General features: G+C 39.9%; 1 protein-coding gene across 5 annotated transcripts in view; it reads right to left on the bottom strand.

The window, feature by feature from the left end:
* Window positions 1-25,047, bottom strand: part of MTCL1 (microtubule crosslinking factor 1) — a 130,816-nt gene that overhangs the window by 6,193 nt on the left and 99,576 nt on the right. For 3 of the 5 annotated variants that reach the window (XM_018553542.1, XM_018553557.1, XM_018553573.1), the window contains 5 exons: window positions 20,469-20,636; window positions 13,771-14,022; window positions 13,118-13,405; window positions 10,844-10,872; window positions 9,116-10,634 (listed from right to left, as the gene is read on the bottom strand). In XM_018553542.1, coding sequence (XP_018409044.1) covers window positions 9,116-10,634; window positions 10,844-10,872; window positions 13,118-13,405; window positions 13,771-14,022; window positions 20,469-20,636 — 2,256 coding nt within the window. Of the gene's footprint in view, window positions 1-1,889; window positions 1,948-9,115; window positions 10,635-10,843; window positions 10,873-13,117; window positions 13,406-13,770; window positions 14,023-20,468; window positions 20,637-25,047 lie in introns of all 5 variants that reach the window. The other 2 variants (XM_018553550.1, XM_018553566.1) reach the window with 2 other exon arrangements.

Here is a 25,047-nt window from a genome sequence, read left to right as displayed (position 1 = left end):
GGTACTTACTCCAAACATTCACTGCAAGTAAATGTTGGCACATGTGTTTTCAATGACAGTTAGGGATAACAGAAAGGACAGGTACTGTCTAAGGCTCCATTCACACATTAGCAGTTTATTGGTACGCGTGGAAATGCACTAAACATTAAAAAAAAATGCTTTTCAATGAGAGATGTTCACACTAGGGCAGCGTCCACGCGATATGAAAACTCGTGTTCCGCAAAAAAAGCCCTAGCGCAATTTTCTGGGTGGATTTCACGCGTTTCAGCTATAGTAATAGCCGTAAATGCACGTATGTTAAAGTTTGCACGTTTTCATAAACGTGCGGTTTTCTGTGCTTAAACCGCTACCGCTATGTGTGATTGGAGCCTCACTGCTTAATGAACAACAGTGATACTATTGACACCAACAAAACAGCTCATAAACTATCTTTGTTACGCTATTAATTTTAGAACATACCTCAACATGCTCTTCATTCCTCCTCCACACCTTGCATTCTCTTTTCCAAAACCCCATGACTCATTCTCCAGATCTCTTTAATACCACCTTCAAAGCTTGGTTAGCTGTCACTCCAATGTCCCCCTTCACTCCTTCTCTAAACCTTGATTGCTTGTCAGTTCTCCTCTTGAGTAGTCCTCCAGACTATGCCATTCATCATTTACTGTACATCCTCAGCCATTTTTCTGGCATTCTGCTCAGCTGTCTTCTTCATATAGGAGAAGCAGGACTGAGAAGATGGGGTGGTAGAGTGGGAAGGCCAAGGATGGGTAAGAATCGAGAGCACAATTGAGTAGGAGTTATAAACAAACTTAGTAGGCCTAAAGAGGTAGACAAATTACCTTTATAAAGTAGACAACTGAGGAGAGTGCCTAACAAATGAACAATGCTTGGAGGACATAAAAGAAAGATGTGTGACAGACTACTGGAATGGGACAGCTAACAAACAAGAGGTTCAGTGATGTATGATGATGGATAAATGTGAAGAGGACATATGAAACTGAGGTAGGATCAGGACGAGAGAAACAGATCTGGAGGACGACTGAAGGAGTTTCAAAAGAAAGGGGGCGAGGTTCGGAGTGGAATGACGAGCATGTTAAGATATATCCTAAAATGGACACCGTAAATATAGTAATATATAACATTATTAAACCTTAGATCTCAGAATATTATATCTTAGTATACCATAACCAGCTTCACATATGACACAGCATTGGATTTTTGGTCTCCTTATCCCATACTATTTCCGTTTTTCCTTTTACTTTCAGCCCCAAGCAGCTAAGACCAATTAGATATAATGATGTTCCATGAACACTAAGATATCTGAAAAGGCCAGTCTTTAATCCAGAGACATATGTTAACCTGGTTTCCACTCTTTCATTGAAAGGAGCTTCCGGTAGGAGTTACCTCGATATTTTACTACTCGGTCAAAGCAAAACTGAATGGAATTTTATTTAGCCTTATAAACCCTTTCTGAATATATTTTGAATAGATGGTAAACATATTAGTCTTGCATAGTGCAAAGGTTAACCATGCAATGTAAAAGCTTTTTAATTCAATGGGTATAACTTTGCTAACTAGCAGATACAATGTAGATTCATCTTGAATCTATCCCCATAATAGCCGTGGATGCTAGTATTTAACTTAAAGGTTCTTCCTTGTAAGCTATGCTTAAAATAACAGCTGGTCAGTTTGTATCTATATTTAAAGTAATGACTTATAAAGTAATGGCTGTGTGCAGCACGGACGCCAAACTGAGACAGGGATCATTTTGTGTTAGAGAGCTGTATATCTACGGCCACATCCATTTAAGCTTGGCTATGTATCAAAACAGTGTTTAAAAGTTCTCCAACAAGACAAAAAGTGCAAACAAGTCATAAACAAAAACTTACAGCTGTGTAGCAGGCATAGTTAGAGTCCCCAGGGGGCAGTTAGTAAGACAGTTTGGTTCTAGACAGAACAGACAGAAAGAAAGCAAATAGATTGAAAAAGAAATGAAAGAAAATAGTCAGTACTGTAGTAGTTTCCAGCAGATGCATATTTCCAAATTTCTAGAATGTATGTCTGCAACAGATATCGTGAAAGAAGTACAGATTAAAAGGTTAATACATAGTATGAAAGGTTAAAGAGAGGTGAAGCATACGGTAAGTGAGTAATATGACCTGTGATAAGTTAGCCATAGATTTTATGTTCACAGCTTATTCTTCATAACAGCACCTATTACTGACACACTGCTGGCCTGATAATTTCTTATAGACTGTGCAAACATCTAAACTAAGAAATATGAAAAGCAGAGTAATCCTCAACAACCAGGGAGAAAACATTTTTCATTACCACGATACATTAAGCCAAAATGCTATGGTTACTGCACATAGCAGTTCTTGACCAGCATCCTAATGAATATTAGTACCCATTATTTATTTATATGCTTAAGAAGTAACCCCTTACTGGTGTGAGAAGGGTTTGGAGGACATGTACATTGTGCATGCAAACATTTGTAAAAGTAATTTCTCTTTGTATGTAAATGCTAAAAAAGAACCATTCCCTTTTGGTCTGCTAAATATACCATTAAAAGTGTTTTGTTATTTGTTCAATAAGTGCAAAAAAAAAAACCAGTTGATTTTGTTAAAAGCTTGCTTGTGAGTCCATAACTTCCTGTGCTCTCTGTGTACAAGGAGGAGTTATGAAGATGAGAAGAGGTCAGTGTTCTTTCTAATCCATCAGAAATGAAGTAGGCAGGGCTGACACCACAAGCTTAGGAATTCCGAGCTGTGTTGTCATGTCAAAGAGGAAGGTAGGAGCATGCTATATTTCTGACACATCAACAGTTATTTTTCTCTACTTGCAGAGTGTCAAAGGGAGTAAAGGGATAACATGTGGAAATGTGCGTGTATGACAGAGATGTACAAAATATATATATTTTTTTAATTTTGCCTTTGTATATGCGTTAAAGTGACCCTTACCATTCTACTTGCTATCCTACCTATCAGTACCTTTACATCAGCCTTCTGTAATCCTCCAAATAGCTGAGCTCAGACTGGAAGAAAGAAGACCAGCAAGAGGAGCCACTCATGCTCTGCTGCAGTACACAAATGTTCTTGACCATGCTGTGCTGCCGCTGCAGTATAGCTCAAAGATTTGGCTGTGCAGTCCAGCAGGTCGTTTGAAACTTAAAACTGGTAGCACGGTATAGCACATTTTGTGGCAGGTAAACATTTTGCTATGAATTTCATTCATTCATCCGCTTGCCTTGAGTTTAGCTTTCATATTTAAAGGAGAACTTCGGGAACACATTTTATTAACCCGTGCTGTGGAGCTACCCCCGTACTGCAAGCGTTAACTGCTCGTTTGTGTCTAGGTTAAAAAATTGAGCTACCAGATGGAGACGATCTGGTTCCTATGTGTTGATCTTTGGGCGGGGGCCTCCCCCCCCCCCCCCCCCCCCGCTGCAATGGTCTAAGGTCCTTGAGACATCATGTTCTATACACAGTGTAAAGGATGTGAGGACACCGAGGAACACACTATCACTGTAGCAGAGGAGGAGACAGACTGGAGGGAATGCTTCCAACACTGTGGATCGGGTGAGTATAACTTTTTTTTGAACTTAGACACAAATGAGCAGGTAACCCTTGCAGTGTGGGGGTAGCCCCACTGCAAGGGCTAATAACATGTGTGCCTGGAGTTCTGGTTTAAGCCAGCCTATCAACAGCTCTGCTATGCTATACTGTGTCAGTATTTACTGAAGGTGGTATTGTTTGCGGCTGCATTTATTATACTTTTTATATTTATGACATTTTCACTAAAAACATTCAACTGAGCCAAGATAATTCATTTGACAAGGGAAATGCGTCCTTTTCTATTTGAACAATGCATGCTATTTTTTTTTATAATCAATCACTAGATTTTTAACTGTAGTTCTTTACAAAGAGAAGTGCATACAATGTAAAACAAATCTAGAGGTCATCACTTAACAGAGACATTAAAAGGAGAACTATGGGGTTAGGGCTTTTCCCCATAGTTCTCCTTAGGGTAATGGGAGGACACAAACTAGCGTCCTCCCGTCACCCTAAGCTCAGTATACTGCGAGCTACTGCTCGCGGTATACTGAGACGCCGCAGCTGAAGCGGATCCCGACAATTATGCCCGGGATCCGCCCAGCTGTGTGAGTGACAGCTGGCTCTGCCTATCTAGAGGCAGAGCCAGCTGTACCCGCCCCCTCCCCATCCGATACGCCAGTCAGCGCTGGCGGATCGGAGCGAACACATACCGGCGTGAGTGAACGCCGTTATGTGTTCACTCACTTCCCGATCTACTGAGCCGACCTGTGACAGTCTCATTGTCACAGGTCCGCTAGAACTACAGTATGAGGTGAGTGAAAAGCTCTCCCCTCATAGTTCTCCTTTAACAAACGTAGAAGAAATTAAGTGCAAGTAGAAAACCGTTTTCTATGACCTTATTTACAAGAGATAATTACTTCAGATGCTGCACGTGTTAATGTAGTATGAGAAAAATGTTTGGTGCTTAGGATAGTTGCTTAATCATTGTATTTATTATTTTGTTGTTTATAGTGTGAAAATTAGATTAAATAAAGTAAAGGTTTTATAAGCGAACCTTAAGGCAGATAAAAAACACCAATTTATTCAGGTATTTTGTTTATTTAAAAAATCACAACGTGTATTTAAAAAAAAAACTAGTGTAAGGAATCTATTTGACTTGGAATAAGCCTCTTGCACAGCATATGTATAAAAAGTAACCCCTTATGATGTCAGAAGGTTTATGAGTACATGTACATGGTGCGTGCCAATATTTAGAAATATAATTTCTCTTTGAATTACTTTAACCACTTGAAGACCGGGGAGTTAAAACACCCTTCCTGCCCAGGCCATTTTTCCGTATTCAGCGCTGCAGTACTTTGACTGACATTTATTCCGTCATGCAACGCTGTACTGAAATGAATTGTATTCCATTTTGTTTGGGACAGATAGAGCTTTCTTTTGGGGGTATTTAATCATCACTGAGGTTTTTATTTTTTACTATATTAAGGAAAAATTACCGAAAAATCAGGTTGTGTAAACAGACACCAAACATGTGAAGCCTTAAAATTGTGCGCACCTGCAAAAAACGCAAAAACTACAATACCCAAAATTGCCCATAGGTGATGATTAATTTTTTTTTTGCGCTCATCAGTTTAGTGTCATCAGTGATTGATGGTCCTAGAATTATTGCTTGCACCCTGACTTTCACAGTGATATGTAACATGTGCCACGCGTATTTACGTTTGTATGTGCGTATTACGTGGGGGCGGGGGACTTAAACATTTTTTGGGTTTTTGTTTTTTTTAAACATTTTTTATTTGCGACTTTAATTTTTTTACACTTCATATTTTTGCTGACAAGCCCCCAAAGTGATAGCATAGGCACACTTACAGGTCCTCTTTATGGAGACATTAGGGGTCTCTAAGACCCCTGTCACCTAGGGACCCCAAAGAAGCTGATGAAGCAGAGGTACGCTTCACTAGCTTCTTCTCTGGCTATAGCAGCCATAGAAATTACAGCTGAATGCAGAAGAGTTGTAATACACACCACTTCTGCGTTCAGAAATCGTAGAGAAGATCAGTAGGTGGGAGAGTGCGGATCTCCCTCCGATCTTAGTGCAGAAAGCAGGGGGGACCACGGAGCCCAGGATAGCTGGTAACGGCGGTGGAGGGGAGGGGTGCCGCACATTGCTGGGCACATACAAGCGATCTGAGCGGCTATAGAGCCCGTCCCAACCCTTGTACGTAACAGCCGTTACTGGCTGTTTACACTTGTCAGTATGTTCTGCTCGTGCACTTGCTAGGGGGTACGCAAGAGCAGAAAAAAAAGCTGTATATATTTACAGCCACCTGCTGTAGGGAGCTTGCCATTCGTCTGTTTATTTGCAATGGGCGGACAGCAAGCAGTTAAAGTGTACGTGAACGCTAACAATGAACTTCTCTAATTTGCTCCCTTTTGGTTGGCTACATAGACCATTAAAAGTGTTTTGCTATATCTGTTCAATAAGTGGAAAAAAATACCTTTTGATTTTGCTAGAAATCTTGGGAGCTGATAACTTCCTGTGCTCTCTGCCTGTGTACAAGGAGGGGTGTAGATGAAGATGAGGAAGCAGCACAAGGAGTCAATCAATCGTGCTACAGTGTAAATGTGGTAACAGAGGACAGGAGAGAGCAAAGTGAGCTCATCAGCCTCTGCTTCTCTTTACTGTACAATACCACAGACTGGGGAAGAGACAAGATTTAGCTGTATTACTCAACTTCTGTAGAGAAAAATCAGGTATCCGAAGCTGGCTCTACTGTCTGCCAGTGTAAATCTCAGGAATGAATGCATACAAATACAAATCCTTTGGCAAGTAAAACCTGTCTGTGTATTTAGCTGTTTCCTGGAGTTCTGCTATAAGTGGTTGTATTCACTTTCTTTTTCTTTCACTATACCTATACAGAATATTTTAGGTTTGGCAGGGAATTGGCTAAATTGGCAAAGGTTGATTTTACAGTTACTAATTTGTATGTCTCATCATTTACAATGAGCTGAACCCTGCTCAGTTCAAAATTTCACTTCCAGAATAATAAAGAAAAAGATTATTTATTGAAACAGTTACAAAAGTATGGTATTCTACAATCCTTAGCAACCAATCATTAATTAGCAGATTGTAGGTCAAAGAACTGATTTAAAATGTATTTTCACTTTCGCAGCCAATTTGGGATAACACCTATTTTATATTTGTTATACATTCCCATAGCATAAGCTAAAAAAGATTTTTAAAAATGCTTCTTGCAGTTTAAATTGCTTTTACTTGGGTATGGGTTTCTTGGCTTCTTAAGGGTTACAATTTCTACTTGCATCTCCTTCTTTTGTAATGCTAGAAGGGGCTGTGAGGGGTTGAACTATTAAAACACTGGCTTATCCATTGTATAGTAATGGAGTTATTAGGAGGAACACAATCCATAAATTTCAGTACTAAGTCTTTTTCTAAGGAAGGATCACTGTGAAGGTGGTCAGAGAAACCTGGAATCAGCCATGTTGCATATTCTGTGGTATTGTGTGTGAATAGAACACATAATAAACATATAGAGGGAAAATTACACTTCACACTTTAAGTTTGGCTGAAATGGTTTAGTGCACACCACTAAAAATTCTATTATATTATCAAAAGAAAACCACAATGGTTTTAGCTCAATTTTGTTTAGATTTTTTACAAAGTGTATATACGTTTTCAAAATCTGGCCATGCACTGTGTGCCTTTTCACGTTCAGTCCCATGGGCGGAATGAAAAAAATGCTTGATTCCTCCATCTATGCTAAACAGCATAGACAGGGCAATCTCCCCACTGGGCTATTGTATTCACGCAGTGGGGGATGTGCCACTGTCAGAATACCCAAACAGTGAATGCAGATGATCAGCTGCTGATCTCTGTATACGACAGGCTTTTTTTCTATAGGAGCAGGGCTAAGGGCAATAAAAGGAGCCTGAGGTTTCACTTTCTGACTGTATAAACCAATGCTTAATGTTCATAAGAACTATATTTTATTTTCGCTTGGCTGCAAAGGGATAACGGCACAGTCTTCTCCTTTAACATGGAACTTTTTAACCACTTTTGTCCGGACACTCTTTGGACACGGAGCCAATCAGACTGGCTCTGTATCCTGTAATCACTGTGATTGGTTATCACAGCAATCACTTGGCAATGTTTACATTGCCAAGCCATCCCTTTCCTCTTACATCATAGGCAGGGGAGAGGAAGTAATAAATGGATGAGTCATCTATTTATTACTTCCTAGTGAAAACAAACTGCAGCAACAGCAGCAAAAAAAAAGTTTCAAATAATTTTAACCCCTTCACCTCACCCCTCCTTTACTGCTTATGTTATTTGCATTCTGTCTCCGCTATTCTGTATGCATTAACCCCCTCACCGCTCTTATCATGCACATCTGTACATTGACCCCTTCAGCTCCGACCTCTGTGTATGTCATGCAGATTTATTGTATCTCAAGCACCATTAATAAGCTCCATGTTTTAACCCCCTCAATAGCGTTTGTTCAGGTTTTTATTTTCATTTTTTTGGGTCTTACTATATATATATATATATACTTTATATAGTAAAAGAAGAAAAAAAGTTAGATGGTTATTAGATGACAATAAAAGAAATGATTTACTGTCTGAAAAAAGTCTATAAAATTAATTTTATTACAGTGTAATTCTCAGTCAAACTTTCACAGAAGTGAAAACTGAAAAATGGCCAGGTAATGGAGGAGTTGTAACTTGTCAGTACTGAAGTGGTTCAAGTATGTTATGCAAACCTTGCCATGAAATCCAGTATTCAGAGTTAGTATGATTTCCACTCCTTTCCATTTTTGTGGTGAATATATAAAATAGCATACTTAAATCTCAAGTCTAGACAAAATGTTTTCATTATGCGCTGTGTAACAAATCATCAATTTAAAACCTATATTGAAGAGAAGGATATTGTGCACACATAGTGTAATTGGTTCAACACCAATATTGGTATTTAAAGATTGTTTTTTTCAAATGTATTTCGATTACCTGTTCATGACATGTATTTTAGGAAATTAGCAATAAAGGAATAATGGTGGCCCAACTTGAAGAACCGACAGCAAAAAAGCAGACTGTTACCCCCTCTTACTGGATTGCTTTCCTGCTTTACCACTTAAAATAAATCACAGGCAAGTAACATATGTAACCAGAAACCTGAAATGTAATTAGGCTAGTCTTCTGAAGCATCTAAATGATACTGTGGGAAATAATTTGAAATTTTCATCAACTGTGGCCCAATTTTCTAATCAGATTATTTTTTGTGGAAGACCAGTAAAGTCCATGGTATCTTTCAACCTTTGGCCAGGATTTCCATAAGATGATACATATCTTTAAGGAAATTATCAAGTTATATAAATTAATTTTGAAACACAATTTGATCAACATGGTATAACCCAAGCGGCTGGGAATTACACAAAAAAATAATACAGTAATGGATCACAATCAATAGCAAATTAAATGTTCTTTTTTTTGCTTTACGGCAAGAGGTGTACTGGGACAAGCAGTATAAAAAAAGAAACAATCCTTACCTCAATAGATCCTTGTTCGATTTTTAAAAGTTCTGCAGCTGTGTGGTCTCTGTAACCTCTGGTTGGACTATTTGGTGTTTGTCTTTGATCATCTAATATTTTCTTGGTAAGTATTCTGGCAGCATTCTCTGACAGTGAGTAACCAGGTGGGGCAGAGAGATCTTGTCTAGAGCTGACATCACCATACTGATCCCTTTGAAGCTCAACAGTTATGCGGATGGGACTTGGAGATCTCCCCCTGCCATCCATGTACATGTCAGGCATAGTTACAAAGTCTTGTCTGGTTTCTGCTGACCTAGATCTACTGCTTGGTCTTGACACTTTTTGTAAATGGTCACAATTTACTGGGCTGTGATCAATTATATTAAAAAGACTTGAAAGTCCATCATTAATTGTGGTATGAACAGGGCTTTCCCTGGTTGTTGTTGACCTAGCCCACGCAGATTCATTGAAGCCTTTCTGGGAAGTACCAGAAGTAACACATTTTGTTGGCTGATCTGTTTTAGCAAGTGTTTTCTTCTGCAGTTTTGGAGAACCATATTTAGGAGAACAACAATTTCGTTCAAACTTTGCTTGAACTTTTTCAATAGCTGGAGAAATCTGCCTGTTCCTCAGACTACGTGAAGGTGATGATACAGGAGTAGAAACTCCCTTTGGTGTCAGACACTTGAGTGGACTGCTGGTAACGCTTCGTAAAGCCTCGGTTTGCAAACCAACACTAATTGTTTGAGTTGTTTGTGTTCCTGTACTCTTTAAACCATTGGTCTGACAAGCAATGTCTCTAAATTGAGATTCTACTGAGTTTGATCGAATCGCATTTCTAACAGAATTGGCTACTTCTTTCATGTCATCACTCAAGTTCCTTGACAACTCTATATTGTGCAGAGAAGACGCAAAACTGACAGTAGTGCAAACAGGACGATCCATAGGGTGTAGGTTACTCTCATGGAAGTCTTTGTGGTGCTTATTGAGATCACATGACCATCTCCCAAATACCTCTGTACCACCAAGTTTTGCCTCAGAAACATTTCCCTTGGCTTTGGTCGCGGAAAAGAGTAAGTCTGGGTCTAGGTGCTCCTGCTCATCATTGCCATCATTTGCAGATGTGTCAAACCTTCGAACCACTTGTGGGCTGTGGAAGACCCTAACCCCCATTCTGTCTGTAACATCGTGGCTTGGAGACAGCTGCTTCTGGCAGTGATCTGGGTTGGTCAAAGTATTTGTTGTCATAGTAACACTCGTGGTAAGAAACCATGAAGATGACTGGAATGTTTCAGAAGCTGATTCATATTCAATTTTCCCATTTCCAGTTCTATCCACACATACCATTTTATCACCCTGGCCCACATTATTGTAATCCCAATTCTTGTTAAATTCTTCAATATACTTCAGATCATCAGGAGACAAGGGTGGTGTTAACTCATCCTTGTCACTAGAAAGATCTAAGTTCTTGTCCGGCAGGAAAGGAGAGCTTTCCATTAATTGATGAAATTCAGACATGGAGGACACAGACATGACCCTATAAAACAAAGGGTGTGTAGACAATAAGAAATGTGGCTACACTCCTGGAACAAGCAAACATGCAAGATTATAATAAGTGCATGTGAGCTAAAAAGGAAGATCCACAAATAAAGCCAAAAACTGGGAGCATGCAAGTAGTACATGGTCATGCAGACGCTTTTAAAAGATGATTCCTAAATTTTGGAACAGCATTTAAGAAATACTTACCTCTGCAAACCTCCTTTTTGTGCATCATCCTGCAATAACAAGCAAGATGGTTATAGGCTTATTAATCCAAAAAGTATTTTTCAATACATCTTACATTGTTAACTAGAGGTGCACCGAAATGGGAAATTCAAAACCGAAACGAAACCGAAAAAAAAAAAAATTGTCAGGCCGAAATGTTTTCAATATTTTGAAGACACAGAGTCCTCTATCTCCCTTTCTGTATCCCCTGTTATCAATGAACAGGAATCCTCTATGAGTGTTCCTGTTCATTCATAACTTGAGAACATTGTGTGTTTACTATAACTACAATTATGAATGAACAGGAGGTGATGTAGATCACTTCCCATACATTCATAATTGAAGATATAGTAAACAAACCATGTCCTCAATTATCTACAAACACTCAGCGATCAATGATCCCTGAGTGCTTCCATTGGCTCTCCTCTCTGACACGCTGTCACAGGAGGCTGAGCGAGTGGTGCACGGAGAAGAGCTCAGCCTCCTGTGACTGCACGGGCTGTCTCCGCCCACACACAGCTCTCCCGGACTGTGATAGGAGGCTGAGCGGTGTGGCAGGAGAGACGCCGGCCGCTCACTGCGCTCTCCTCCCGCAGCACTCGGCCGGCCATCACACTTTCTCTCCTCCCCGCTGGGACACAGAGCAGCGCCCAGCGGGGAGGAAAGAAAGCAGGGATGCGCCAATGTATCGGCAGGAAAATTGCACTTTCGGCATTGAGCCAAAAGGGCCATTTTCGACCGATATGTTTCGGCGGCCGATATATCGGTGCATTCCTATTGTTAACTATTTATTTTTCATTAAGACAGCACCATACATTGTTGTACATAACCTGTGGGACTACAAAGCACATCAACACATAATATAATGTCAACAGGCACATAATGCACAAATAACTGAAATACTGTACAATTATACACAACAATGGTAAATCTAAATGTAAATGAATGAAAATACCATAATATTCGCCATTACAGACAATGTGTGACTACATGGATTAGAATGAGAATGGACCAATTTTTACACATGGAAAGATAAATTCTGTCACAACATCCACAATTAAAACACTCCAGTGCGTGGTATATTTGTAGTGCCATTTAAGATTTAAATTGATATCTGTTTACTTTCTACCAGCGATTTCTGCTATCACAGAGGTGATTCGTATTACTAGCACAGACCATCTGTTAAAGTACTTTTATCAGAAGAAAAAAAATGGCAAACAAGCAACCACATTACGTAACCTTAATGCATCAGCTATAGTCTATTATTTGTTCCTCTCCAACATCTCTGTGTTTTATTGTGTTGGATGTGCCCAATACTAGGTACAGGTTTTACCAGTATGGTATGTTGTTGTGTGGATGACAGGTCCCCTTTAATTAATCATCCTTTACTCATAGAAAATATGGTTTTAAGACTGCAAAAGCATGTCTCCTCTTCATGGAGATTACCAGGCTAGCAGCTCAATGAGTGTGTGTCTTTTAAAAAACCTATACTACATGAGGAAGGTGGGCAATTCAGAATGCACTTTTGGTATTGTAGTTTACCTACATATACTGATGTAAAACTACAGAAAGATACGCACATGAATCTAAAGCAAAATATTTTTTAGTTTTGGATAGAGTAGGGAACGGTACAACTTGTGTCAGGTTTTTTGCCATCTGTGTAATGTTGGGGCAAATGACCTCAACCTCTTCTTTCATAAGCACAACAGTACATAAGAGGTAATCTCTTTAAAATAGGGGAAATGACCTCTTAAGCATTTACTGGAACAAGCGTCACCATTGGAAGATTTCTCCTCTATTTTGGTTCTGCTGACATTCTTTCACTCTTTGTGATAATGGTCACCAGGACTCATTGAAAGTCTGCATCTACCTCTTGGGGGCACTACACCAAAAATCTGACATACGTTCTACCCCTTCCCAACTCTATACAAAACAAACATAACAACTTTATGTTATTTTCTAATCTAAATAAAAGCACTGGAAACAGATTTTTATAAAGTTATTAGTAATAGAAGTAAAAACATAACATTTCTTAAAATAAAATCTCAGATGAAGAGTTCATTCACGAAGACTTGATTGTTCTGTGGTCACATGATGAATAAAAAACAGACAGGATTCAGGCATTACCATAAGTTACATTCTGTTACTCCAGTAGGCAATTGCCCATTTTAGTTACAATCCTTTTGCTGAAGTGCAAGACTCAGAATCATATATAGTGTGCTCAAACATGGGGCAGCAACAGAAAAGGCACATTACCTCAGCGGAGAACTTATCACGCTCCAACTTGCAGGGCTGAGTTAAATCAGACTCATCAACAGAATCCAGCGAAAGTGCATCAAGAAAGAGATTCTCAGAACCAGTACAGCGATCGGACCCCTTCAGCTTAGGCAGTAACTGTTCCTCAAACTGCATATCATCAGAGTCAGAAAATGACCTAGCTCCATGCAAATGCAGCACAGCCTTGGCTGAATATTCCCCATCACCATCATCACTTTGGTCAGCAAGGAAGCTATCTTTTCTCCGAGGACTTGATTCCCTTTGAAGCTGCAAAAGTAAAACACAAATGCTAAGCAAGTTCAGGAAAAATAAGACACATTTTCTATTCTTCATTATTATTGCATTTCACAACAGCCAATACACATATATTATTGGGATTGAGTCAAGTGACTAGAAAAATCTTTTGGGGATCCAAGTAGAGTGAATCCCCACCAGGACAGTTTCTTTCCATTATGCACAAAACACGGCATGGCTGTATTGTGAAGGGAATATAACTTAGCAGTGCTCATCATGTAGAGGTCTGCACACAAGAACTGCTTTGGATAGAAAAAAACAAGAATGCTTCTGTTTCCTTCAAAGGTTTCCAAGCTCAGTAACTTCATTGACCACTATAAAGATATTATATTTAGTACCTGCTCTATTTTCCTGAGGAATTCCTTTCTTTGCTTTTCCCAGTCACGTTTTTCCCTTTCAAATCGATCGAGCAGGTCTCCCTTCTCCCGACTCCAGTTCTTTTCACTCTGCTGTACCTGCCTGTGGAGGTCCATGACCAAACGGTGGCTCTCGGAAAGCAACTTCTTGTGCTCCTCTCGCTCCTGACTGTTAGATACCTGAACCTCACTGGGGCTCAAGTCTCCCGGCACTTTAGGCCTCCTCACTTCATACTGCAAAAGGAAAAGAGACACAAATACACAAAACTGTAGTCCTCATGTTATCATGTCTCAAGTATGTTTTCTGAATACATATAATACATATATACTCCAAATACCATCTAAAACATTTTAAGAAACTGTTCCATAGTTCACATGTCCATTTTTAGAGCTTAAAGTCCAATAATGGAGTAAAGTTTCTTTTTTTTATATAAGGTCCTCCTGGAGGTAATAAAAAAAATTCAGCTGTGACTGCAAAGCTCACCTCCTCTCAAGTTCTGTCTTTCGCAGCAATAACCTTCTGCCACTAAATGTCTTTGGTCCTCTGGGTTGAATGATGCCCATTCAACCCGGAAGACTGAGGACAACCTCTCAGTGCAAGGTGCCATGGAGGTTACCTGAAGAGGAAGAGAACCCCTCATGTCATGTGATCGGCCAGAAATCTTCTGAAAAAGGGAGGAATTATACGGGCAAAAAATACACAAGGATCACAACTGGAGGATGAGCCCAGAATTGGGTTTTTAAGTATATGAGAACACAATAACTAAAATGTCGTAGAAGATTTAACATGTTAAGATAAGTCGTTTTCAAAATAATAAAGCCGGGTGATTCTGCTCTGAAGGTCCTTAATTAGACATACTGTCTTATAGGGTAAGAACGTTATGTTCCTATCTCCTATACCTAAGTGTTCATTCTGCATGTCACCTTGTCACACAGGCTTCTGTTGAAGACTACAAGAGGCCGTTTCTACACAGATTATGCAAGCATGATCCACTGGTGTCAGCACCAGGAAACCTGCCCTGAGAAATGCCATGCAGCCATTGCTGGAGTGCATGCATGTAGACAAGAAATAGCTGCAAGGTGGATGAAGGAGGTCATCTAGGAAGCAACAATGAATGAAAATAACAAGTATTGTATGAAAATAAAAAAAGGCCATTGTTTCTGATGCATAGGTACTATAGCAAACTAAATCACCTTCACTTAGGGTTTATATATTTTATCTTACTGCATGTAGCAGAGTAATTAGAAACATAATTGCCACTGCTCTATAACTGTATAGGAAGAACTTAAGATTCATCCCAACATTCTGTATACATTCCCAAGGCCAAGCTATAAATATCTGCAAATACATTGTAGTCACATTATGCATCTGCATCCTCAGTATGAAAATAAAGTTGGAAACAAAACACGGGTGTCAAGGGTGACATTGTCCTAAAACAACAAACCGGGTGCTGACACTTTTGCACCTCTAGTGTCAAATAGGAAGTGCAGGGATCCCAGGAGTAGGAGTTTATGTAACGTCTAACTGCTACCAACGTCCTACACCCACCTCTTATCCATTCATGAAACACATGCAGATCCTGCACCAACCAAATAGAAAAATAAATCCATTTTACAGGTATAAATGGGACACAAAGTGTTTTCTCTCAAAAGAAATTCCTTTTATCAAGCTCATTTGTGCCACAAGGTACTGGAACTCTCCACTATTCTTGAATAGGTCTATTTTGGTAAATTTGGGGTGCTATTATTGTAACAAGCAATGTTTCATTATGCCTTTTCAATGGGCAACACATTAAAAGGAAAGGAGTGATGACTGTAAACCACAGAAAAACTACCAGGGCTGTAGAAATGTATAGACATATGATCAGCAGGCAAAAACTACACTCACAAGAGCATACGTGACGAGATTAAAAAGAAATATCCCCAAATACAGGATAAGAAAAGAGACTAAAAGAATCACACAGCCACAAAAATATGATCAACAGGCTTAGCACAACTATAGGACTGGAACATAATACTCAGCTGTGACTTTAAGTATATATAAACAAGGTGGGGAACCTCCGGCCTTCCAGATGTGGTGAAACTACAAATCCCATGATGCATCCATCTCTGGGAGTCATGCCTGTGGCTGTGAGAATCTTGCAATGCCCATGGGATTTGTCGTTTCACCACAGCTGGAGGGTCGGAGGTTCCCCACCCCCGACCTAAACCTTAAAAAGGAACTTATTTACTCTCTTTTGGTCTACTGAATATACAAGGGAAAGCGTTTTGTTATATCTGTTTTAAAAGTACAAAAAAACAACCTATTGATCCTGTCACAAATGGACAGCTATCCCGGGTTCCTCTGCACACTTCATGTTCCCACCCAGCTTTTGGACTACAAAACACCTTACCCCATGTTGCAGAGGTAAATAGGGTGTGGGATTCGGTAGTTCATCAGAAGACAACTGGGCAGGGCTGAATTCATTTCTTGCCATTTAAGAACAGGAGAGGCACTGTGGTGTGAGCTCACAACAAGAAATAAGGAGCAGAGTGTATATTTACAGAGATCAACAAGTATTTTTCTGTACTTGGAGTTCTTTATAGGGACAAAACATAAGTGAACTTATACTAACATACACTTTAACGGTTACCAAATAAGGGGCATGAGGCAAGTACAAAATTATGGTTGTTGTAGAGATTCCAAGCCACTCACTGACCAAGGAGGTTGACATATCAGGTGTGCACATATTATCTGACCCCCCTTCGGCAGCTCCATACGATTTTGAAGGGGCATTGAGCAGTGCTGGCAGATGCTGTCTATATTGCTTATTATATAGAAAGCTGCACTACAGCGCATGAATGTCCAAATTCTTCATCAACAAAACTACACATATGGTTTATGTCACCATGCCAATCCAGGTACAATGCAATCACTGTACTCAAACTTTTCAAACTACCACCATCACCTTTTTGGACAGTCAGTCACTAAACTTTCATACTTGACTTTCATCCAGGTCTATGTTTGTGTATGTTAATAATGTAACAAGTGTTTGCCTTCCAAGCCTCAGATACCTTGCAATCTCTACTGTCCTCCAGTTTTACACTCCACTAGTACTTCTAGGCTCTCCTTGGACCTGACAGGTGGTTATCTTATCTTCACTGAGGTTCACATGTGATTGTGGAAACGGGTAGTAGTAACCAGGCAGAAACCAAAAAAGAAGCAAATAATGCAATCCAAAAAAATTTACTTTTTTTTGTTTTACTGATTGAAGACCTCTAGCTCTGAATCAGTATTGGGCATGTGGGACCTCTGAAGATAGACCACTGCTTCCAACAGAGAGCAATGGTCCTTTTCCGCACCACGTTGGTAGGGGACAGGCTTTACTACTCGATGTGGCTTTACCTGAAAGGGCTTTAAAGTGACCCTATTACATTACTATCTTTCTCCTCTACAATTATTGAGCAGATTCTAGATGCCCAAAGAAAAGATAAAAACTGCATGTTTATATTTGAAAGTGGCGTTTGTGGTTTGACCAATGACACAGACAATGGTCACATCAGCTACTTCTCTATAAGCAATCAATAGCTGTGCATAGAGCCATTGAATTGCATAGTCTGATATTACTGTTGCCCTACGTTGGTGGAAGGAACTGTTGTGATTGGTATCTGTAAAACTCTGAAATAGGATGACTATTAGATTTATTATTATAAATACAGTATATTATATTGGGCATCTAAGTTAAAAATTTGCAAGAATACTGAAAATAAATAATGCAACATTTTCTCTGGAACATCAAACCTTATATAATCTTACAGATCTCCCTCAGTACTGCAATAAGTGTTCTCTAAATATATGAAGCAGATTTTTTAAGAGCACACTTACAGAATGTCACTATAATATTCATGGCACATGTTCTCTCAATTAAAAAGGAAAAATGACTTCACAGTGAACACTACAAATGCTAAAAAGCAGGAAATGTGATATCACACCAAGTAGACGCAATGTCTGTCTCAGTGAACGCCTGGAAACAGTTTTATAATCCAAACATCAAATTAGAGATCAGCGTTGGCATGAAACGGTCGTTCCAGATAGTGAAGTGATGCTGCTAATCTTTTTTCCACATATATACATAGAAATGCCAAAGTAAAATGCCCACTAGGAGCCATTCCAACAGTACTTGTGTGGATAGCTGATTATTATACCACCTGATCTCTCTCGCTACATTATATATATATATACACACACACACACACACACACACACACTGTATATATATATATATATAGTATTTCCACTTTTGCTGCCAAATTGGAATAACACAATTTATATTTGTTGCATGATCCCATTCACATAGCATAAGCTAAAAAAAATGGTTCTATCAGTTTAAACTGCTTTTACTTGGGTTAGGGGTTTAAGGGTCAACATTTCTGGTTTGTCCATTGTATGTTAATTAAGTGAATGAGAAAAACAATCCTTAGATTTCAGTCCTAAGCCTCTCCAATAGGACAGATCTCCGTGAAGGTGCTGAGAAAAACCTGGAATCGGCCCATCTTGCCTGCTTTAACAAAACATCTTAAAGGTAAGAAATATTTTTTTCACTATTTTTCTTTATGCTGTGTGAATAGGATCACATACCAGACATATCGAGGGGTTTTCTCTCATTTGACTGCAAAAGTGGAAATACACTTTAAGATACAAGACCCCAGAATCACCTTCAAATTCATGTAATTACAGTCTAGAGATTGCATGTTACCATATACAGTACAAGCCTTTTTGAAAGGATTTATTTAGTATAGTGCACTTTGGTTTGAAGCAGAGAAATGAGGTTAATCTCTATTGTAATCTCTATTTAATCTTGCTCTGTCTCACTAATCTTTTCCCTCTGGGCACATTCGTTCAGGCAGCCAGAGATTAGATCCTTATTGGTACAGATTTACATTACTCACACAGAAGGTTTACAAGTTTGTTTCTTTTTCTCATGGCTACTTTTCCAAACAAACAAAGAAACCACTGGCTATAGTTCAATAGTTTTCTTCATTTCATTTCAAAAGTCATACTGTAAGTAGGTGTCATCCTGTATAAATCTCCAACTAAAGCTGAGTATACACAGTTAGAATTCCGTTTGAACCATTTGTATGAAAGATCTCATCAGAACCTTCAATAATGCCATCAGAGATTTGTAGAATTTCATTCAAAATTTCATTTCATTTTAACATTTAATTTTGGAATGAATGGAGAAAAATATTCCATCTTGCTTCAATTTTTTCATCACTGTGGTTTAAATAGATCAGTGATTTAACCCCAATTTTTTACCGATTAGAGAATGGAACAAACGTTCTTAAAACAACTGTTTTCTGATAAAACTCTAACTGTGTATACCCAGCTTATGTTGGGATAAGAGTAGAGAAGTAGTGGAACTCTTGTCAAGTTTTTATTACTGCTTATGTCCTCAATGGGGAGATTCTCCCTTTCTGCCCTGGTGGCCATTGTCACCGAGACATAAGATGAAGGGAAATCCAAAATTATACAGTTGTCACAAGAGCAAGAGAAAAGGGTAAAGTAGGGTATACACGGTGCAAATGAACTGGCCGAAAATCGCACACCGGGTGCCACTTTCAGCACCCTTCCGCCCAGCAACCCTTGATCAGCTGATCAAGGGTTGCTGGCCTTTTTGTGAATTGAACATTTCAAAGTGAAAACTGCCATGAGGTAAACTCAGCCCACTGACCTCTGCCAGGGCAGAGCTGTGCAGCGGTCAGGAAGTATCCTGACAAAGTACTGACAGTCACTGCTCTCCACTGGTAGCAGAGACCAATAGCTGACCGATCAGACTTAGAACCAGCACGTGGCAGCTGCAGTGTCCCAAGCCAGCTCTAAGCATTAGGAAGAGTATGTTTTACTCTCCCACAATCCTCCTTCAAAGCAGAACTCCAGGTAAAAATGGTTATCCACCATGCAGTGGGGCTACAGGGGGCTACCCCCCCCCCCCCCCCCGTGAGGGTTAAGTGCTTGTTTTTGCCTTGGGTAAAAATAGTAAGTTTATACTCATCTGATTCTCTGAGCTGACTTGCTCTTAGACCAGCACCCAGGGCCTTGTTCCCTGTCCACTGCAGCAGTCTAAGGTCCCTGAGTCATTAGGTTCTATACACAATGTATAGGACATGAGGATGCGGAGGGACATACCATTGCTGCCGTGGAGAAGGAGAAAGGCTGGAGGGATCGCTGTCACAGCTTGCTGGCTTGGAAAATCGGGTGAGTATAACTTTGTTATTTTTGACCCTAGCCAAAAACGATCACCTAACATTTGTAGTGTAGGGGTAGCCCCACTGCAAGGGCTAATACATTTTTTACACAGAGTTCTCCTTTAAGAAGTGATCCCAGAAGAATGACAATGTAGTAACCTAGTGACTGAACCTGTCAGTGTATAGTGTCTTGGTGTGATATGCTGATGTCTATATTCCTGCACTGCTGGATGTTTACAAATTTCCCATTACCATCTGAAACAGTGATTAAATAAATGTGACTATTGTTCTGAAAATTATAAACATTCATTTTCTAAAAGATTAAATAAATTGTTGTAAAGTGTTAATTCACTTCACAGTTATTGGTTAAATACTGAGCATGCAATACATTTTGGTGAGAAAAGTCAACCAGTGTGTTTTTAAATTTAAAAGGGCAGTTTTTTTTCCTAGGTTACCTGCTCCAGGCGACATCTTAGTTCTGTCTCTTCAATCTCCCAAGTAGCTTTATCTTCTGCATATAACTGCTGACTCTCATGTTTGTCTGTGGCTTCATCCCGCAGCTCAAATCGGAAATCATCCACTAAGCCCTTAAATGCAGCAAGAAGGCGATGATTTTCAGTAGCCTACAAAATGAAACAGCAAACATACAGTATTTACTTAATTAGGGATGTCCCGATACCACTTTTTCAAGACCAAGTACAAGTACTGTCTCTCATGTACTTGCCGATACCAATTACCGATACTTTTTCTTAAAGGGCCATGTGACATTTTTTCTAAAACAATAGACTAATGATTTTAGGGCAGTTTATCACCAGGGCTGCGTGCATTGGAGGTGACAGGTTCTCTTTAAGGTGACATTAGGGGTCTTTTAGACCTCGTGTCACCTTTCCACTTCACTGGATTCACTGAATGTAATTACAGCAGGCAGTGGCTGGGAGCAATAGCCAGTCTGCTATTGGATATTTTAAATTGCAATAGCCAATAGCAGGTTGGCTATTGTACCCGCCCACTGCCTGCTGTCAATCAGCAAAGGAAGACAAAGTTCTCTATCAGGTCCTCCCTGCTGATTGACAGCAGGCAATGGGTGGGTACAATAGCCAGCTTGCTATTGGCTATTGCAATTTAAAATATCCAATAGCAGGCTGGCTATTGTTACAAGTGTCCATTCCTTTTCCACTTGATGAAACTGTTTGCTTTTGGTGATATATCTCAGTGTCAGTTGTCTGTGCTCCTTATTTGTTTAATAATGCCCTCACCAGAGTACACAGAAGTTTCCCCTCTCAATGAAAGAAGGCAAAGTCCATTATGTGTGACTGTGAAGGAAAGATTTACAGCTTCTCTCCTCTCCTCCCCCGTGAGCACACTGAACGGCCATTCTCTTCTTTCATTGAGAGTGAAAACTGCTGTCTACGTCGGCTGATGAGTGCATTACACATAAGGAGCACGGACATCTCAAACATTTTGATATATTACCAAAAGCAAAGTTTCATTAAGCTGAAGAGGATAGGACACGGAAGGACGGAGGAGGAGCAGCAGCTAACATACAAGCGGGGGATTTCACAGTCAGTTTTTTCTCCCTTCTCGTGTTGGCTACAGAGGTCTGTGAAAGGGACACAGAGCTCTGCAGCCAGCACCAGCACGGAGAAGAGACACTTCACAGAACACTTACCGCACGCCATACTGTCACACTCCGTTCCGTTCCGTCCAGAGAGGTCAGAGCGGAGCCTCTGTTTGGTGGAGAGGTGTTCTGGGGGAGGGGCTATGCGGGTCAAGTACTCCTGAAAATGCCCTGTATCGGCCCCAATAACGGTACTAGTATCGGTATTGGGACATCCCTATACTTAATGTTCAATTATTAGTATTGCAGCTTAAATAAAATACTAATTAAGGTGCAACTGAAGCCAAAACTTTTTTTTCATTTTGGTGATTGCTATTACTGAAAGTGAAAGAAAATCCCAAATTTTGGGTTATCACTAGATCAGGAATAGATGGGAAATCTTCCAGTGGTGACACTAGTACTGATGACCCCGATGACCACCGGGGATTTCCCTTTCTTTAGGGATTTCTTTGGAGGTCCTGTTGAAACTATCAGACAGGAATTGAAGGGAAATCTTCCCAATGGGACACAGGTGGGAAAAACGAAGCTGACAGGGTTTATAACCCTCCCATAGTCTATCCAGGACTAAAGTTTTGGCTTCGGTTCTATTTTAATTTTAGCCCAAAAATACAATGAAGTTCTATAGCAGTGTAACATATGCAGCCTTGTTAACATGGGCTTCAGCTTCTATAAAAGCAGTGTGCACCAAAGGTTTCAGGCCAAACGTTTGTGGACACCTGACCATTACACCTACAGTATTACTGGTCTTCACTCTGACCCAGCCCAGTGAAACATTTGGTACTTCCAGGTGTGAGCGAGAACTAGTACATCCCTTCCCTCTCTGTATAATGCAGAATTTGGTGTCTGAGTAATCACATGTCAGGATCAAGAGCTGTCATGTAGGAATGTGCTCAGCCCTGTACAGTTGGGACTTTTAGAAAGTCTGTATTTGCATAGGATTTTCAGAGACTTGGCATTGGTTCAATATGCTGGTGACTGTTGTATTGCAGCTCCATTAGTTTAATTGATTTTTGCTTAGCACAAAGTTACTTTAACATATTAATGTTTAAAGCTCCTGAAAATAAGGCACATTTATCAGAGAGTGTAAATTTACACAAACCCAGGCTTGTTTAGTCTTCAGTGGCAGTCCAAGGAGTTCACTAAGATAAAGTAATAAAGGCCACAGATGGTCTGGCCCAATAAAATCAGATTTTTTAATTATTTACACAGAGGTTTGTCAAACTATGTCTAGGGTATGCCTTAACATGTCTTTCTGTCATTTTCAAAAGCTATATTAACAAAAATAGATGACATACACCAAAATATTGTGTGACATCATGTATAACTCCTCAGTAAGCTGCTACTAATCTCTTCAAATGGCAACATATAATTACATTTAATGTGGGGATTTACTGGTATTTTAGCCATATTCCATGTGAAATATAGTATGATACATGAATGACCATTCACCAGTTCTCTTTAAAAAACTAGTCATACAAAATGTATTAGGCTTTTAAAACAATGCTGGTAGCTATGAATATACACAGCTGTTACATAAAATGAGATGTACTACTTAGTCTTTGTTTATGAGAAAATGTTCCAGTACTTTCACAGATATTCCCATTACCATGGCAAGCCTTAACCTGCAGGAAAGTCTAAGCATATGATACTTCTTATTTGGGTTACTCAATATATTTTAGTGTAAGCTCTCAAGCATACTGCACTTCTTCAGGCAGTCTCATTCCATGTGATTTTCCAGGTTAAAAAAAAGTCAGTTGAAGCATACACTGATATTTTGAGGGGACATAAGAGAATAGCATAAAAATCAGATTTATGTACTTAAAATAAAGTTATTTCTTGGAGTTCATTGAGGGACACAGGATTCAGAGACAATCAGGGTAATACTGCTGCCTACTGGAGGATTTGGACACTGGCAAACAAAAAATAGCAACCGGGCGGTATAATTCCTCCCACTTACAGCATGCCTCAGTTTTAGAGAACATAAAAACTAGGAGCAAGATCATAGACAAAGATGGGTGGGACCTGTGCCCGTCAATGAACTCCAAGAAATAAATTTTTACTGTAAGTACAAAAACCCAATTTTTCTTTCTCAATAATTGAGGGACACAGCATTCAGGGCAGGGACAACTACGATGTCCAAAAGCTGTCCAACTGAGGTGTAGGCAACAGCAACAAAACACTAACAGGACCACATAACAACAAAAATGAGGGCTGTCTGAAGCTCATAGTGGTGCCTAAAGTTCCTTAAGTCCAAAGCAGGCATCAGATGAGGCCTGGAAATCCACGTGCTAAACCCTGCAGAATGTGTGAAAAGAAGACCAGGTGACGGCCTTGCAGATCTGGGAGACACAGTAGCCTAGTACCGAAGTATGCTTTCCAAGTTGGCTGGTAGTCCTTGTGGGAAGTAGGCATCCTGGCCTTTAACACTGTGGGAATCCTTAATTCAGAGATACACCTGTCTCTAAAGGCTTCAGAAGTCATGCCGTTAAAGCCATCAACTGTGATAAACTGGTCCTTGAGACAGAAGGTCCTGATGATCTGGTAGATGTACAGCTATGGAACGAGACAGTGCTCTGCAGTACACTAAACAGTACCGGAGGTGTGGAATTCCTATCACCCGACGCCCGGGACATGCAGTGTTTTTTTCTACATTTACCCCTGCTGCGGGCTAAATGTAGAGCAGGGGAGGCGTTTTGTACAAGTGATCTGAGCGGCTGTGCAAGCAAATAACTTACAGGATGGAGAGCGGGGAGCAGACCGGAGAAAGCCTTCCTGTCTCAGCTACACAGGAGATCAAGCACAATACTGTGCTCAATGTCCTGTACTGGAGGACAGGCTTCATAAAGAGAACCTGCCAACTCCAAAAGCAATAAAGTTAAGTTAAAAAAGTGGAAGTAAAAAAAAATTTGAATAAAGAATAAAAAAGTTAAGTTTTTTTAATTAAAACCAACTCCATAGCCCCTACCATCTTACATGCGAATGGGCATTGTGTGTATCTGCTCTGAGTGCTGCACCCACTCCACTCTGTGCCATATTGTGGTAGCCAGGCAGCAGTGATCTCTAACATGCACAATGTGCAGTAAAGGGTAAGTTCACTTTCCCAAGTAATTTGGGAAAATGGAATTCCCTGCTTAAGTCTGGCCCACTCTCCCCCCCTGCTATACTTACCTTCCAGTGAATGGTCCTTCCCCTCCGCCGGTATGGGTGTACTATCTGTACCCCATACTGCCATCCAGCGCAGCCCTGCGCTATGGATTTCGAATTCTGGTCGCAAATTGCGATCATGCGTTGGTCAGCGTGGTCACCTGACCGCACTGACCAATGAGAAGCGCTTTTTAGCATGGTTATATACGGTTTTGGTTCAAATTATTTTTTGTATAGGACAAGTAGATTGTCCTTTAGTCCTTGGACAAATA

This window comes from Nanorana parkeri, unplaced genomic scaffold (genome assembly GCF_000935625.1).
Source record: "Nanorana parkeri isolate BGI_ZX_2015 unplaced genomic scaffold, ASM93562v1 scaffold7, whole genome shotgun sequence".
Lineage (NCBI taxonomy): Eukaryota > Metazoa > Chordata > Amphibia > Anura > Dicroglossidae > Nanorana > Nanorana parkeri.
This window is presented reverse-complemented; position numbering and strand designations above follow the sequence as displayed.